Consider the following 15,000-nt stretch of genomic DNA (forward strand, 5'->3'; position numbering starts at 1 on the left):
ATATATATATATATATATATATATATATCTTTTGCATAAGAACAAATGAATGTAAGAAACTCCACATTTAGACGACGTTTTCCAGAACGGTGTGAACCCATTTAACCTACTTTATATATGTAGAATAAAGGCATTCTTTGACCTATGCCTGGAGACGGTGAGTACTTTCCCAGGTTCATGACAGGTCATTTATAGATAGTAGGTTGGCCAAGGCACCAGCCATCCATTGAGATACTACTGCTGGAGAGTTATTGGGTCCACTGACCAGGCATCTGGTATTACATTGGACCCCTCTCTAGTTACGGCTCATTTTTCCTTTGCCTACACATAGGCCGAATAGTCCGCCCTATTCTTTACACATTCTCCTCTTTCATCATAACCTGACAACACTAAGATAACCGAACAATACTTCTTCAATCCACCGTTAACTACTGCAATGTAATTGTTCAGTGGCTACTTTCCTCTTGGTAACGGTATAGACTCTTAAGCTATTATGGAAAGCATCTCTCCTATAAGGACACTCCAAAATCAAACTGTTTTTCTCTAGTCTTGGGTAGTGCCATAGCCTCTTTAACATGGTCTTCCTTCTGTCTTCAAGTAGAATTCTCTTGCTTGAGGGTACGATCAGGCGCACTATTTGTTTCCTTATTTCCATTCCTCACTGGGCTAGTTTTCTTGTTGGAGCTCTTGTGCTTGTAACATTGTGCTTTTCCAACTAGGGTTGTAGTTTAGCAAGTAATAATAATAAGAATTTCGACCCTCTGTTATATTACCGTTTTACTCTAATGATATTGGAACACTAGCCATAACAGTTACTTAAAAATAGATATGAAATTGGTTTTAAGTAGATACTCATTTTATTACTGCGATCAACTAGAATTAATATCCTGGATTCGGATTCGATTCCAGGTTATACCAAAATTTCAATTAATCGACATGACATGAAATTACTATCAAAATAAAATTTTCTGTTTGGTCTAGCCCATATAGAGTAAATAGATATTACGTAATGATTATGTTCCTAACTTCGCCCAACTAAGCTATAATACCACATCATAAAAAAGGTAGCAGAAAACATTTATCTTCCTTTCCTTCGGTCATTCTTGCATTCTTTCCTCTTCTTAAAGGATTTATTGTTTTATGCTTAATAAAAAAGAAAACAATATTAATTCTGATAATATCCGGAGAAATTACATTTTATTTTGTCTGTTCCATAAAAATGATACATCATTTCGAACAAGATTTCTTTTTCCCTTCCTAATAAAACACATCCTACTGTTGTTTTTGACCGTACGTTATGTTTCCATTATAGATACCTAGTTCACTATAATTATCGCTGTTATTATAGAAGTATATAAATCTTTCAAAAATGTTAATCTATATTTTAATTGTATTTCTTACAATCATCAATTTGGTACGAAGTTTGACATCTTTTACATTTAAATAATTCTGGATATCAGAGCTTTATAATGTAGCATAGTTATCTATAGTCGACTTTTACATGACTTGCGTCTTCTTTAAAAAAAAAAATTGTCTTCCACGGTATAATCTTGAAAGGGATCAACCCCTTTGTGACTTTGGGACTAACGATTTTATGAGGCTTAACTGCTGCTGGCACTTCTCTTTCTCACGCTCCACTGCACTTTCGATTTATCAAGAGTAAAAAATTGAAAGTGGAGTTCCTTTGATACTCCAGGGAACGGTTTTTTACCATATATGCATACACACACACGTATATGCATACATATATATATGTATATATATACATATATATATACATGTATATATATAAATAAATATACAGATAGACAGATAGATAGATAGATACTTCTGGAAATATATGTATACAGTTTGTGTATACATAAATTACACATATATCCATATATATATATATATATATATATATATATATAATGTTTATATATACATATATATGTATATTGTATACACACATATATATATATATATAAATATATATATATATGTGTGTGTGTGTAGATATATATATGATATTTGCATCTTTCTTCCTCTCTCTACATATTGTACATATATATATATATGCCATATACATATATATATATATATATATATATATATATATATATATATATATATATATATATATATATATTATTCAGCTAATTTTTTTCACCCAAGACTTATGTTCTTTTTTTTCCTACAGAAAATGGATATGGAAACAGGGACAGTACAACGTGCTTGCGGGACGGAAGAAATGTGTCAAAATAGTAAGTACAAAACTTCGAAAACGATTATTCTGCTCATTTTCTTTTAAAAACACTCAAGGAAACAGAGAGAAAGGCACAGCCATGAGAGGAGATTGATGGCTAATCAGGAGAGAGAGAGAGCCTTACCTTATTGCCTTATTTTTTTGTTTGGGTTCCCCCAGGTCCCTCAGTGTGAGGCACCTCGTATATCCACCAGAGAGTTGCTAATACATCTTCCAGTGTATTTTGCATCTTCCAGTCTTGGATGGTCTGGGATGCATCTTAGGTATTTATCGAGCTGATGTTTAAACGCATCTACGCTCACTCCTGATATGTTTCTTAGATGAGCTGGCAGCACATTAAATAGTCGCTGCATTATCGATGCTGGTGCGTTGTGGATTAATGTCCTGTGCGCCTTTCTCAGTTTACCTGGAATGCTTTTTGGCACTATTAATCTACCTCTGCTTGCTCTTTCTGATACTTTAAGCTCCATGATGTTTTCAGCAATTCCTTCTATTTGCTTCCATGCTTGTATTATCATGTAGCGTTCTCTTCTCCTTTCTAGACTGTATAGTTTTAAAAATTGCAGTCTTTCCCAGTAATCAAGGTCCTTAACTTCTTCTATTCTAGCAGTATAGGACCTTTGTACACTCTCTATTTGCGCAATATCCTTTTGGTAGTGTGGGTACCATATCACATTGCAGTACTCGAGTGTACTACGCACATAAGTTTTGTAAAGCATAATCATGTGTTCAGCTTTTCTTGTTTTAAAGTGTCTGAATAACATTCCCATTTTTGCTTTACATTTAGCCAACAGTGTTGCTATTTGGTCGTTGCATAACATATTCCTATTTAAAATTACACCAAGGTCTTTAATTGCTTCCTTGTTTGTGATTGTCTCATTATTAGGTCCCTTGTATGCATACACCATTCCTTCTCTGTTTCCATAATTTATTGATTCAAATTTATCGGAGTTAAATACCATCCTATTTATCTCCGCCCATTCATATATTTTGTTTAGATCTCTTTGTAGTGAGTTCCTATCTTCATCACAAGTAATTTCTCTACTTATTCTTGTGTCATCGGCGAAACTTCTCACTACGGAGTTTTCAACATCACTGTCTATGTCTGAGATCATAATAACAAATAGCAGTGCAGCTAATACCGTACCTTGGGGCACACCAGATATTACCTGGGCTTCATCTGATTTCTCGTCATTTGCAACCACTATCTGTTTTCTGTTTTGCAGGAATTCTTTTACCCATTTTCCTATCTTTCCCACAATATTATGCTTTCTCATTTTTTTCTCCAATATGTTATGGTCTACCTTGTCAAAGGCTTTTGCAAAATCTAGATAGATCACATCTGTGTCTTTTTCATATATCATATTATTACCTCCGCCAAGCGGCGGAGGTTATGTTTTCAGTTCGGTTTGTTTGTTTGTTTGTTTGTTTGTTTGTTTCTCTGTTTGTCTGTCTGTCTGTGGACAACGTAGAGGCCACATTTCTACACGGAATCACTTCAAACTTGGCCAAGTAGTTCCCCAATGTGTATGGAAGAACTGATTAAATTTTGGTCAAGGTCACCCCAAGGTCAAGGTCACAGGGGTCACTGGTGTCACTATGACATAAGTGGCCATATCAAGAGACAGAAATAAAGCACTGACTTTTGCATAAGCCAACAGGGAAGTCCTAGTCCAGGCGCAACCCATGGGTGATGTTCAAATTTATAAAGGTCAAAGGTCAAGGTCATATTGGTGCATTATATCAATGTCATATTAAGTATCAGTGGCAAATGAACAAAGATCACTTGAAGGTCAAAAGTCAAGCAGGTCACTTGAAGGTCAAGGTCACGTGAAGGTCAAGGTCACGTGAAGGTCAAGGTCACCTGAAGGTCAAGGTCACCTTGGCGGAGGTATGTCCTCTACGAGGACCATGTCCGCGTTCAGGACTTGCTCACTTGTTGTATATGTTTTCATAGTGAGCTATCAGTTGGGTCTGTGTACTTTTTCCAGGTACGAAACCGTGTTGACCCATATTAAACAAATTATTTTTGACCAAATGGTTCATTATTTTCTTTTTTATTACCCTCTCATACACTTTCATAATATGTGAGGTTAGACTAACAGGTCTATAATTGCTTGCCTCTAGTCTTGATCCACTTTTGAAGATAGGGGTTATATAAGCTAATTTATGTTTAACATATATCTCGCTCATATCTATACTCTGTCTTAGCAGTATTGCAAGTGGCTTCGCGATAGTGTTTGCAGTTTTTTTTAACAAAATCGCTGGAACTCCATCTGGTCCGGCTGCCGATCCATTTTTAATTTCGTTTATAGCCGTGACAATATCTGCTTCATTAATATCTATATCCGTTAGATATTCAACATTTTCTTCTCTCATTTCTGTTTCATTATTCTCATTCGCAATTCTTGGCGTGAACTCACTCTTATATTTTTCTGCCAATATGTTGCATATTTCCTTTTTTTCATTCGTTAGCCGTCCTTCAATTCTTAGAGGGCCTATTTCTATTCTCCTTTTATTCATCTTTTTTGCATAGGAGTAAAGTACTTTGGGGTTTCTTTTTATATTTTGAAGTGTCCTTTCTTCTAAGTCCCTTTTTTCATTTTCTTTCGACTGTATAATCTTTTGTTCTGCATTTTCTATCTTACATTTTATTTCCCTCATTTTCCACACATTTTTTTCTTTTGCAAGATTTTTCTTCCACTTTTTAATTTTCTGAAATAAGATCCTTCTGTCTCTTGGTATGCACGTCTTTTGTTTATTGTTTTTTTTCGGTACATATTTTTCAACAATTTTCTCCAGTATTTTGTACAGTATATCCGTATTTACCTGTATATTATCACTTATAAATACATTTTTCCATTCTTTATCCAGTTCTTCATTTATTTCTGACCATTTTATATTCTTACTGTAAAAGTTATATTTTCCATATCCTTCCCAAAGTTTTGTGTTTTTATTAATTCTGTGATCACTTGCTTTGGAATGAACTATCAATTCTATGACATTGTGGTCTGAAATTCCCGTGTTATACACTATTATTTCTTTAACATAATTCACCTCATTCACAAATACTAGATCTAGGACATTTTCCTTTCTTGTTGGAATGTGGTTTATTTGTTGCATATTATGTTCTAATAGCATATCTTGAAGCTTTTCAAATTGCCTCTTATCTTCTGCGCTACTATTACTATCTTTTTTATATGTATACATACAACCACTTTCTTCTATCCGTTCTTTCCAATCCACGAAAGGAAAGTTAAAATCTCCGGATAGGAGTATATTCCAGTCTTTATGGTTTCTACATATACCATCTATTTTTTCTATTATTATGTCAAACTCCTTAGTGTTTGGGGGTCTGTAAACTACAATATTCATTAGTTTTTCAAATTCAAATTCTACCGCAATCAATTCACATTCTGTGTTGCTGTATTTTTCACATACTTTTCCTTGATTTATGTCTCTTCCATATATTGCGGTTCCCCCTTGATTCCTATTTTTTCTGTCTGATCTATAAGTTTGGAAACCCTTTATCTGGTCATCACTGCCAGTCTCTTGGGAATACCATGTTTCACTTATATTTAATATATCTATTTTTTCAATTTGGGTTAGTTCTTCTAAGAACTCTATTTTCCTTTTAGAGTTACTCGTGACTAAACCCTGTGCATTCATTACTATTATGGTTTGTGTTTCATCCCCATTATTTAATATTGGTAATAATATGGATTCTCCCATGCTTCCTTCCTGTTCTGATATGATGTTCTTTTCTTCATTTCCCGGAATTCTGCCATTAAAAAATCCAACTTTTCTATTATATTTGCTCTTTCGCCTTCATATTTATTTGTGTGTGTATACCTGCAACTGTCCCCATATCTGCACCAACCCCTGGCATTATAGATGCATTCTTTGTAGTTGGGCTCTACATGTGCCGGTTTAGGTTGAAAGGCCTCATATCTTGGGGCTCTTGGTTCAAAGCGCGGTATATACACGGCCTGCTTTTTTGTTTCTTTTTTTGTTTCTTTTTTGCTTTCATTTTTCTTTTCAGTTTGCTGAGTTTTCTTACTTTCATTCATGGTTGCAGGATGCATATATCGACATTTTTTGTTGTAAATGCATCCTTTTCCTTCTTTTAGGTTTTTGCATATTTTTGGATGGAGATCTCTGCATTCGTCTCCATATCCGTCTAAATACGCACATTTACCATATATTTCATAATTATGGCATATCTTTGGATGCTTGTAGTAGCATCTTTCGCCAAATCTGCAATTCCCTCTTTTCAGCATATTGCAGACTATATCCTTCTTTTCTATTTTTTCTTGTTCTTGCTCTTCCCTAAAATTATGTAGGTCCGGGTAGAGTCTCTTGGGTCTATTATTTGTTTCCATCTGGTAATTTATTTCTTCATAAGTATGTTGTTGGATGGCATCATAGGTTATATCAATGATTTCTTCTGCATCCTTACACATATCCTGTTCATTGTTCTCTTCTTCTTCTTCTTCTTTTTCTTCTTCTTCTTCTTCTGTTTCTTCTTCTTCCTCTTCTTTATCTTCAACTATTTGCAGATTTAGTCTCGACTTAATTATATTTTCTATCCAGACTAAGCATGTTGAGCAGAATACCTTTGTGTCTTTATTTTTTATTTTTTGCTGTATTTCAGCACATGTGGGATGTGTTGGGACATGACAGGCATCACATTTTCTAATCAATTGTTGAGGATTATTAATGGAATACCATATCTTACATGTATTACACCATTTTGGCATTCTTTTTCCCATTGCATCAATCAGCATATTCACCATATTGGACTTCTTATTGTTCTTTGATGGAATGTGTTGATTGATGTAGACTTTCTTTATAAGTCTCTTTAATACTTGGATTTTCTTTGGAATTTCTTCTATTATTTTGCTGATGTTTTCCGCAGATTTGCTCCAGTTTATTGGATCATACTGTTTCAATATGTCTGCGAATATTCTTCCGTCACATTGGTTGACGTTACTAGTGACCTCTGTTATCAGACGGTCGAGCTCCTGTTTCGCCAACTCATGGAATTTATTTTTGCTGAGTCCAGCGATGTCTCTCCAAGCCTTGCCCGTGTTGTACATAGCCATCTTGATTAGATTTTTAGTAATTCACAAGATAACTATTCTATGCCGACGTTTTATCCCACTTCTCCGACCTCAAACTAATCACTGACTATTCACGAAAACTTGTAGCTATATTGCACTCGATAGCCTTTTGTTATCCGCGTTAAATCATGATATTTATAGGGCCGCAAAAGTTTAATCACTCACCGGCACACAGATACAAAACTGAGAGAGAGAGAGAGAGAGAGAGAGAGAGAGAGAGAGAGAGAGAGAGAGAGAGTGTGGTTGGTAGAGATTCCTCATTGCGCTTTGAAATTATTCGGAGAATTTATTTTTGGTAGATAGTATAGTAATAAAGTTTACCAAAAATTGTTCCAAAAGTACAGATGGGATAAGTATTTATCTTAAACAGAGGGAAAATTATGAATAAATTGTTCATGAAATCATCAAGGTCAAAATTTTGTTCAATGAAAATGAAATAGCCTCTATGTCAACAATCGTATCCAAGCAAGACAGAATAATGATTATGTTTCCCGAAAGCTTTTAACAGTAATTCTGAACACAATTTCGATTACGATAAAATTTTTTTATGTATATATAGATGGGCATGTTTGAGTGCATATAAATATACATGCAAGTATATATATATATATATATATATATATCATTAGCCATTACTAGTCCACTGCAGAACAAAGGCCTCAGACATATCCTTCCACGTGCGTCTGTTGAGAGAGAGAGAGAGAGAGAGAGAGAGAGAGAGAGGATTAGTATATATATATATATATATATATATATTATATATGTATATATATGTAAGCGTGTGCGTGTGTGTGTGTGTGTGTGTGTGTATGTATTGGTTTGTATACTATTTAAAATGAAATTGTCTAAAATTACTTTTCATTCGTTTCAGAGAATATATCTCCTACAACAAAAATAAACTAATGCATTTTCTGCCAAGATCATAGTTTTGTTTTTGCAAGATTGAATACTTTACAGCAACTCATTCTTCTGCCAAAAGAATATTTTATTCAAATGGAAGATATTTAAAAAAAAAAAAAAAAAAAAAAAACACACTTCCAACATGATAATACTGATTAGGCCGCTGACCAAAGAAAAAAATTAACGGATAGAGAAAAACAAGTATTGTTTCCGTTTACACAATAGAAAAGTATAAAGCTATTGTTTCCCAGACAACGATAAAGATATAACAAAATAAAAAAAAAAGAAAAAAAAAGGCCCAGATATCCTTCTTTGAAACTTTTAAATTATAAAAGTTTTTTCTACCATCGGGAATTTAAGATCCCTCTTTTCAGCGATGTAAAAAACAAAACAAATGAGTTTCCCTTATCTGGTAACAAAATTATGATTTATTATTTTAGTACATCAAATTATTTATTCGATAAACGTAAGGCTTTTCCAGATATATGGTTAATTATTTTCTTTGAAAGTACTGTGCCTTTTCTGTCTGTATGGCTCTCTTGGTTTTTATTTTGTTTACTGACTAAAATCAATATCAAAGGTAATTAATAAAGTATGCCTTCGTAGATGGATCTCTCTCTCTCTCTCTCTCTCTCTCTCTCTGTCTCTCTCTCTCTCTCTCTCTCTCTCTCTCTCTCTCTCTCAGGGTAGAAAAACGAAAACTATGAAAGCTTGTAAGTAAATAGAATGGAAAATACAAAAGCACAAGAAAAATCCGTGAAAAAAAGGAAAAAATCGAAACATTTAGAAGAAAAAGTTAAGTTTTCCTTCGATTTTTGTTCTCTTGATCTAAAAAAAAGACCGCGATATCATTCATCTAGTTGTTTTATTAAAAAAAAAGAAAATAAATAAATGGTTAAATGAACATATTATATTTCCTTGCTGTAAACAAATTTCTATTAGCGGCCGGGCAAGAAACATCCATAGCAATTTCTTATTTCTCAGTAACCAAGTTCAGAAGTACAGAACAGGACCCTTAATTAATCAGCTCTTAACTACCTTCTCTAATTGGCTGTTGTAAGAGCAAAAGAGCTCTTGGAACAAAAGACTTGACATAAAGCTCAGAACAAAATTATGAGAGAATATAAAGAATAGCCGTTTATATATATATATATATATATATATATATACAGCGAATGTGTGACGACTACCTCGTTGATGTCTTGCGCTATACTATACTACAATGGAGCAATTTTCCCGCGTCTATTTATAGTTTTTATTTTTATCATGCATTCCAACAAAAGAGGCAACCCACAACAGTTGAATAGAAGAGGATATGAAATCAAAAGCAAAGGAGGAATTTTCCTCATGCTGTCCCTTTCCTCGTCGGGATTCGAACACGGAGTTTGTCGATTGTGACCACGAGCTCGCTACATTACACATATTGAACTAGGTGAGAGAGAGAGAGAGAGAGAGAGAGAGAGAGAGAGAGAGAGAGAGAGAGAGAAAAGAGAGAATCTTCTAAAATTTCCTTCCCTTAATCAAAATAGAGTATTATGGAGAAGTATTGAATTAAAAGCTCAAGATAGAGACAACTGGAGAAATCTAACTGAGGCCCTTTGCGTTAATAGGCGTAGGAGGATATAATGATGATGATTAAATCGTAAATGGAATTCTTACACATGAGAGAGAGAGAGAGAGAGCGAGAGAGAGAGAGAGAGAGAGAGAGAGAGAGAGAGAGAGAGAGAGTTTTACTTATATATTTCTTATCCATTACACTTTTTCTGTTTTCTATTGCTTTTATTTTGAAAGTAATTACAATTCTTTTTGCTCAGAAAATATAAGGAACTAGAAAACTCATTTCTTGCTCCTAATCTTTTTTTTAAGTTTGGTTTTCAAACAAATAAAATCATAATTTTACCTTTTACCTTATCCCTAATTAAAACGTAAAACAGTTCTGAAACGGCTGCTGATTAAATTAAAAAAAAACCACAGCGAGATAGGTTAATAGCAACTTAACAATCATGAAATACTTTTTTTTTTTTATTGGAGTAACATGCATTCTTACTTTTATTAATCAGACACATAGAACTTACATTTTCTCTCCTTATGCAGGCGAAATGGTAATAAAATTCCGCTAAATTAATTTCGAAATTTCCTCCTTGGTATAAAATCCTACCCATTATCTGGAAACACTTTTTATCCTAAGTTCCCTCACGAAAAATCCCGCATACATAGACACACACACAGAGTGGGGATACCAGTAGGGATACCTTAACGTGGTGAAAGGGTTTGCGTACCGCCAAAGATCAGCAAAACTGTACTAGTAAGGGACACCCATACTAGGTTGGTTTGCTTTGGGCGATGAGACGAAACTGGCCAAACCCCAGGCATGAATAAAGACATGTCTGAGGCCTTTGTCTTGCAGTTGACTAGAAACGACTGTATTTATTGTTGTTGTGTGTGTCTGTATGTGTTTGTGCGTGTATATCAAAATAACGTTTATACGCTTTCCCGAAAAACTAAATGAGTTATCATTAGGCCTTCCATTATCCTTTTGTTATCATTATCCTTATTTACTGTTTCTTATTAACATCTCTTCTGTGTCTCCGAACAGGCGGAAAGACGATGAAAACCCACTACACAAAGGTCAGCTGCTGCCCCGAAGACAACTGCAACGGATCAGCGAGTCTGAGTCCCGCTTCCCTGCTCATGGTTCTCCTGCTGATACCAGCAGTAGCAGCTGCTGGTGCCCCTGCTATTCGCCGTCTCCTACTGACGACCTTCTGCTGATCTTTCGTCCCTGTTTTTATCTCCCGCTTACCGGGGATATCTAATTCGTTTATGCGATCCGTTTGTCTGTCTGATTATCTCTATCTGTCTTCAATAATCTTTAATTTTCCTTCTATGACTCTTATCAACTTTTCACTACCTGCTCTCTAAGCTGATTTTATTGATTTATGTATCTATCTATGTTAATTGTTTACAACACCACGCTCTCCATTTACTTCAAAACAATGCAATCCTGCAGTTCTCATTTTCATGCACAGTAATTAGGTGGTTATTTCAATTCTGGGAAAGCAATGATTAGCAAGATATGTTGAGGAAAGGGGAAGGGGTTATAAAAAGAAAATAGCTCGGTTTCCTCACCAAACGACTTGGAACTGACATGTCAACATCGTCAACCAAACAGAATTCGTGATGCCAGCGAACATAAACAGTTCGTGATGCCAGTGTACATTTGATATACTGTATATTCAAAATATACTTAATAAAAAATTGAGTGATTCCTCAAAAGTGTCACTATTTGTAAATTGAATATTTTCTGGACACTTTTGAGTAATTAATCAATTTTAAATTAAGTATATTTTGAATATACAGTATATCAAATGTACGCTGGCATCACGAACTTCTGTTTATGTACGCTGGCATCACGAATTCTGTTTGGTTGACGATGTTGACATGTCAGTTCCAAGTCGTTTGGTGAGGAAACCGAGCTATTTTCTTTTTATAACCCCTCCCCCCTTCCTCAACATATCTTGCTAATTATTGCTTTCCCAGAATTTAAATAACCACCTAATTACTATGCAAGAAGATGAAAACTGCAGGATTGCATTATTTTCGAGTAAATGGAGAGCGTGGTGTTGTAAACAATTACGCTATCTATATTTCTATCTTTCTATTCATCTCTTAGTCCTGTATCTGTAACTAAAATTAACATAATTATACAAAAGTAGATGAAAACAAATGGATAAAAATCTGTTCTTCCTTGTGGTCTTGTAAGTGTTAGTGCAGAGTAGACTTTATATTGTATTTCTATTCTATTGATTACGTCATCATTACGTCATTATTCACGTCATTAGAAGTATTTTGTTAAACAGATGCTATCATTAAATGTAAAATATGTTATTAAGCCATACTCAAATCCTAAGAAAAATCATGTTTTAATAATATAAACTGTAATAGACGATTAATTATATAATTACATAATTAACAAGGCATAACGTGTTTTGTTGATGAAACTGCATGTCATTAAAATGAAATATGTTATTAGTTATTAGATAAAATGTAAATGAAATATAATTAAAGCTGAATTACATTCTTATGTTAAAGTCACGTTGTTTAAAGCACAAGTATTATGCTAATGAGATTGTATTTCATTGCAATAGCTTAATATTATTTTTCAACTAATTTATAATTGTGATCTGATGAAATTTCATAAAGTCATTATAAATGATTAATTGATTAAAGCAAATAGTATTAAATGCCAATTCCGATTGCGCCATTACCATACTAATCAGACTATTTCAATCCTTTGGAATTATATTAAACTAATATTGAGTCATCCTTCTTGTTAGGCGTTTAAATGTGTTGTGATAATGTTAACAATTCACCATACAGTGGACGCAACTTTGTAACTTTCAAAATGGAATTGTACGAATGTTCTGACTGAATGAAAAGGTTACTCTAGTGACCTTATCCATAATCAATTTATTTCAATCTAGTGTTACCAACTTCTAACTCATACTCACGTACCTATGCTATCAAAACCGACAATAATGTAAAAGAGTCAAGATGTCTATGGTCAATTTTTTTTAACGAGGCAGATTTGCACCGACTCGCGGTGGTGGCCTTTTAGCTTGGAAAAGTTTCCTGATCGCTGATTGGTTGGACAAGATAATTCCAACCAATCAGCGATCAGGAAACTTTTCCGAGCTAAAAGGGCACCGCTGCAAGTCAGTGCAAATCTGCCTCGCTAAAAAAAATTGACTATAGTACCCATTAGTGAGGTTCCATACCATCCCCAAGTTTGGACAATTATGCACGAGTCAGTTATGAAAGAGATGACCGGTGTTATGCATAGGGTACACATCTTATTCTGTTATATGTGGATATTATCTTAGAGCAAAACAGTCAAACAAAGAGGAAGACATCGTCATTCATTTTAAAATTCTTTATTCTATTTACCGGTAATGTTTGTTTTCTTATTTTCAAATTCCACGCATAATCAAGGTTATAATTTTAAGATATCTTTCTGTTGATTCTGTTTTTCGAAACAACCTTTTTGCTGTAATTTTTCTATAGTCGAGTTTCTTGTACTCCAAATTAATTTCATTATTGTAAATTAGAGTTAAATCTAAACTTTTCTTTCTTAGACTATGCAACATTTTGGATACATTAAAATATCATTTCCGAACTCTTTATTTCAATTTCACTTTGAGTAACATCATCGATAACCAATGGTATCCTGGACCCTGAAACCCCATTACTCGATCAATCAATTTCAATTTCTTGGGTCTAATACCTAGAATTTTGTTTTGAGGAAAAATATTTAAAAGTTAGGATAAAAATAGAGACACTCCCAACAGTTGTCATTTAATAAACACAATTTTCATGTTGTTTTGTTTATAATTAGTGCAGGAGTGATCTTTGACATTCTAAATCTAACAGAAATTGCAACTTGGTGTAAAATCAATAACATTAAGTCTTGATAACATTAATTTGCGTGATAACAATAAGATCATGGAGAATTTCATATTGATTCTCCTCAGTGATTAATTTTGTCATCATAGATTATAGAAATAGCTGCGCTAAATTAATCAAAGTTAACATAACTTTAGGAACGTTCTTTCATTTTACCTTATTCATTTGTATTCAAGAGTAGATGTCCCCCTTGCTTCTCTCTCTCTCTCTCTCTCTCTCTCTCTCTCTCTCTCTCTCTCTCTCTCTCTCTCTCTCTCTCTCTCTCTCTCTCTACTAAATTCAATTAGGCATCTACATCTCTGTCTATTAGTTTGATTTGCTGCCATCTCGTTCATCTTTCTATCTTTATTGGAATTTAAGCAATGGAATTAAGTGCACTCTATCTATCTATTTATCTATCTATCTTGAATCTGCAATAAAGAATTAACCTGCAGTATCAATCGATATATCTATATATCACTATGTGATTTAGTTTATCCATTAATAGATAGAGAGGGGGAAAGAGATATAGCAACCCTTTCTAAACCCATTATCACCGATAATGGTAAAAAACTTCCCTCAAACTTGATAAAGGTATAATAATGTAATTATGACCTTATGAACGTTTATCATGCTTAAAACTAAGGTAATATAACCCATAGCTCCTATTTATTCGTGGCATTTCCAGATTGTTTATAGGTGATCATAAAGCTGTTTTTACCAATATGTGTTTTCATAAGAATTAAGAATCTAAGTATTTCCTGGACGTCTGTAAGGTATTTGTAGGTAAATAGTAACATAGGCAAGATCATGTTAATAAATTGAAACAACGAATCTGTGTTTTAACCTACCTTTAAAAACAACAGCAATTATCAAAGAAATTTCAAACTTCTATTCACTAAGAGAGTTCAAAGACAGGTTATGAAAATACTTGCTAAGAGACTACTCAAGTAAGACCAAATCTATTTATTTTAACTTGGTTTCACCTAATTGGAAACTTCCATATGCCTTAGAGTCTACCATTCTTAGTGACAATTCAAGTAATATCATCTTCAATGATTCTTTTAAAATACAAAAATTTGAAGGTTTTAAAGGGTGCTCATGAATGGCGGAGGCAAGGGACAATGACATTACCCTAGCAAAAACAACAATGCCCTAGAAACTGACCATATATACATATGATCAGCACCCAAACACCCTCTCCACACAAGCTAGGACCAGGGAGGACAACAAAGCCAGATCTGTTTTTGATAAAAAAACAATTCTGTTAAGATAACAATGATATCT

The 15,000-nt window shown here is 33.9% G+C and overlaps 2 protein-coding genes across 6 annotated transcripts in view; one reads left to right on the forward strand and one right to left on the reverse strand.

The window, feature by feature from the left end:
- The window catches only part of LOC137617182 (uncharacterized), a 110,280-nt gene extending 99,035 nt beyond the window's left edge, over positions 1-11,245 (forward strand). For both annotated transcript variants that reach the window (XM_068347059.1, XM_068347060.1), the window contains exons 3-4: positions 2,183-2,246; positions 10,868-11,245. In XM_068347059.1, coding sequence (XP_068203160.1) covers positions 2,183-2,246; positions 10,868-11,043 — 240 coding nt within the window. In that variant the 3' untranslated portion in view covers positions 11,044-11,245. The remainder of the gene's footprint in view (positions 1-2,182; positions 2,247-10,867) is intronic.
- Positions 1-15,000, reverse strand: part of LOC137617179 (DDB1- and CUL4-associated factor 8-like) — a 483,388-nt gene that overhangs the window by 301,288 nt on the left and 167,100 nt on the right. The gene's annotated exons all lie outside the window — the stretch shown is intronic.

This window comes from Palaemon carinicauda, chromosome 23, assembly GCF_036898095.1.
Source record: "Palaemon carinicauda isolate YSFRI2023 chromosome 23, ASM3689809v2, whole genome shotgun sequence".
Taxonomy (NCBI): domain Eukaryota; kingdom Metazoa; phylum Arthropoda; class Malacostraca; order Decapoda; family Palaemonidae; genus Palaemon; species Palaemon carinicauda.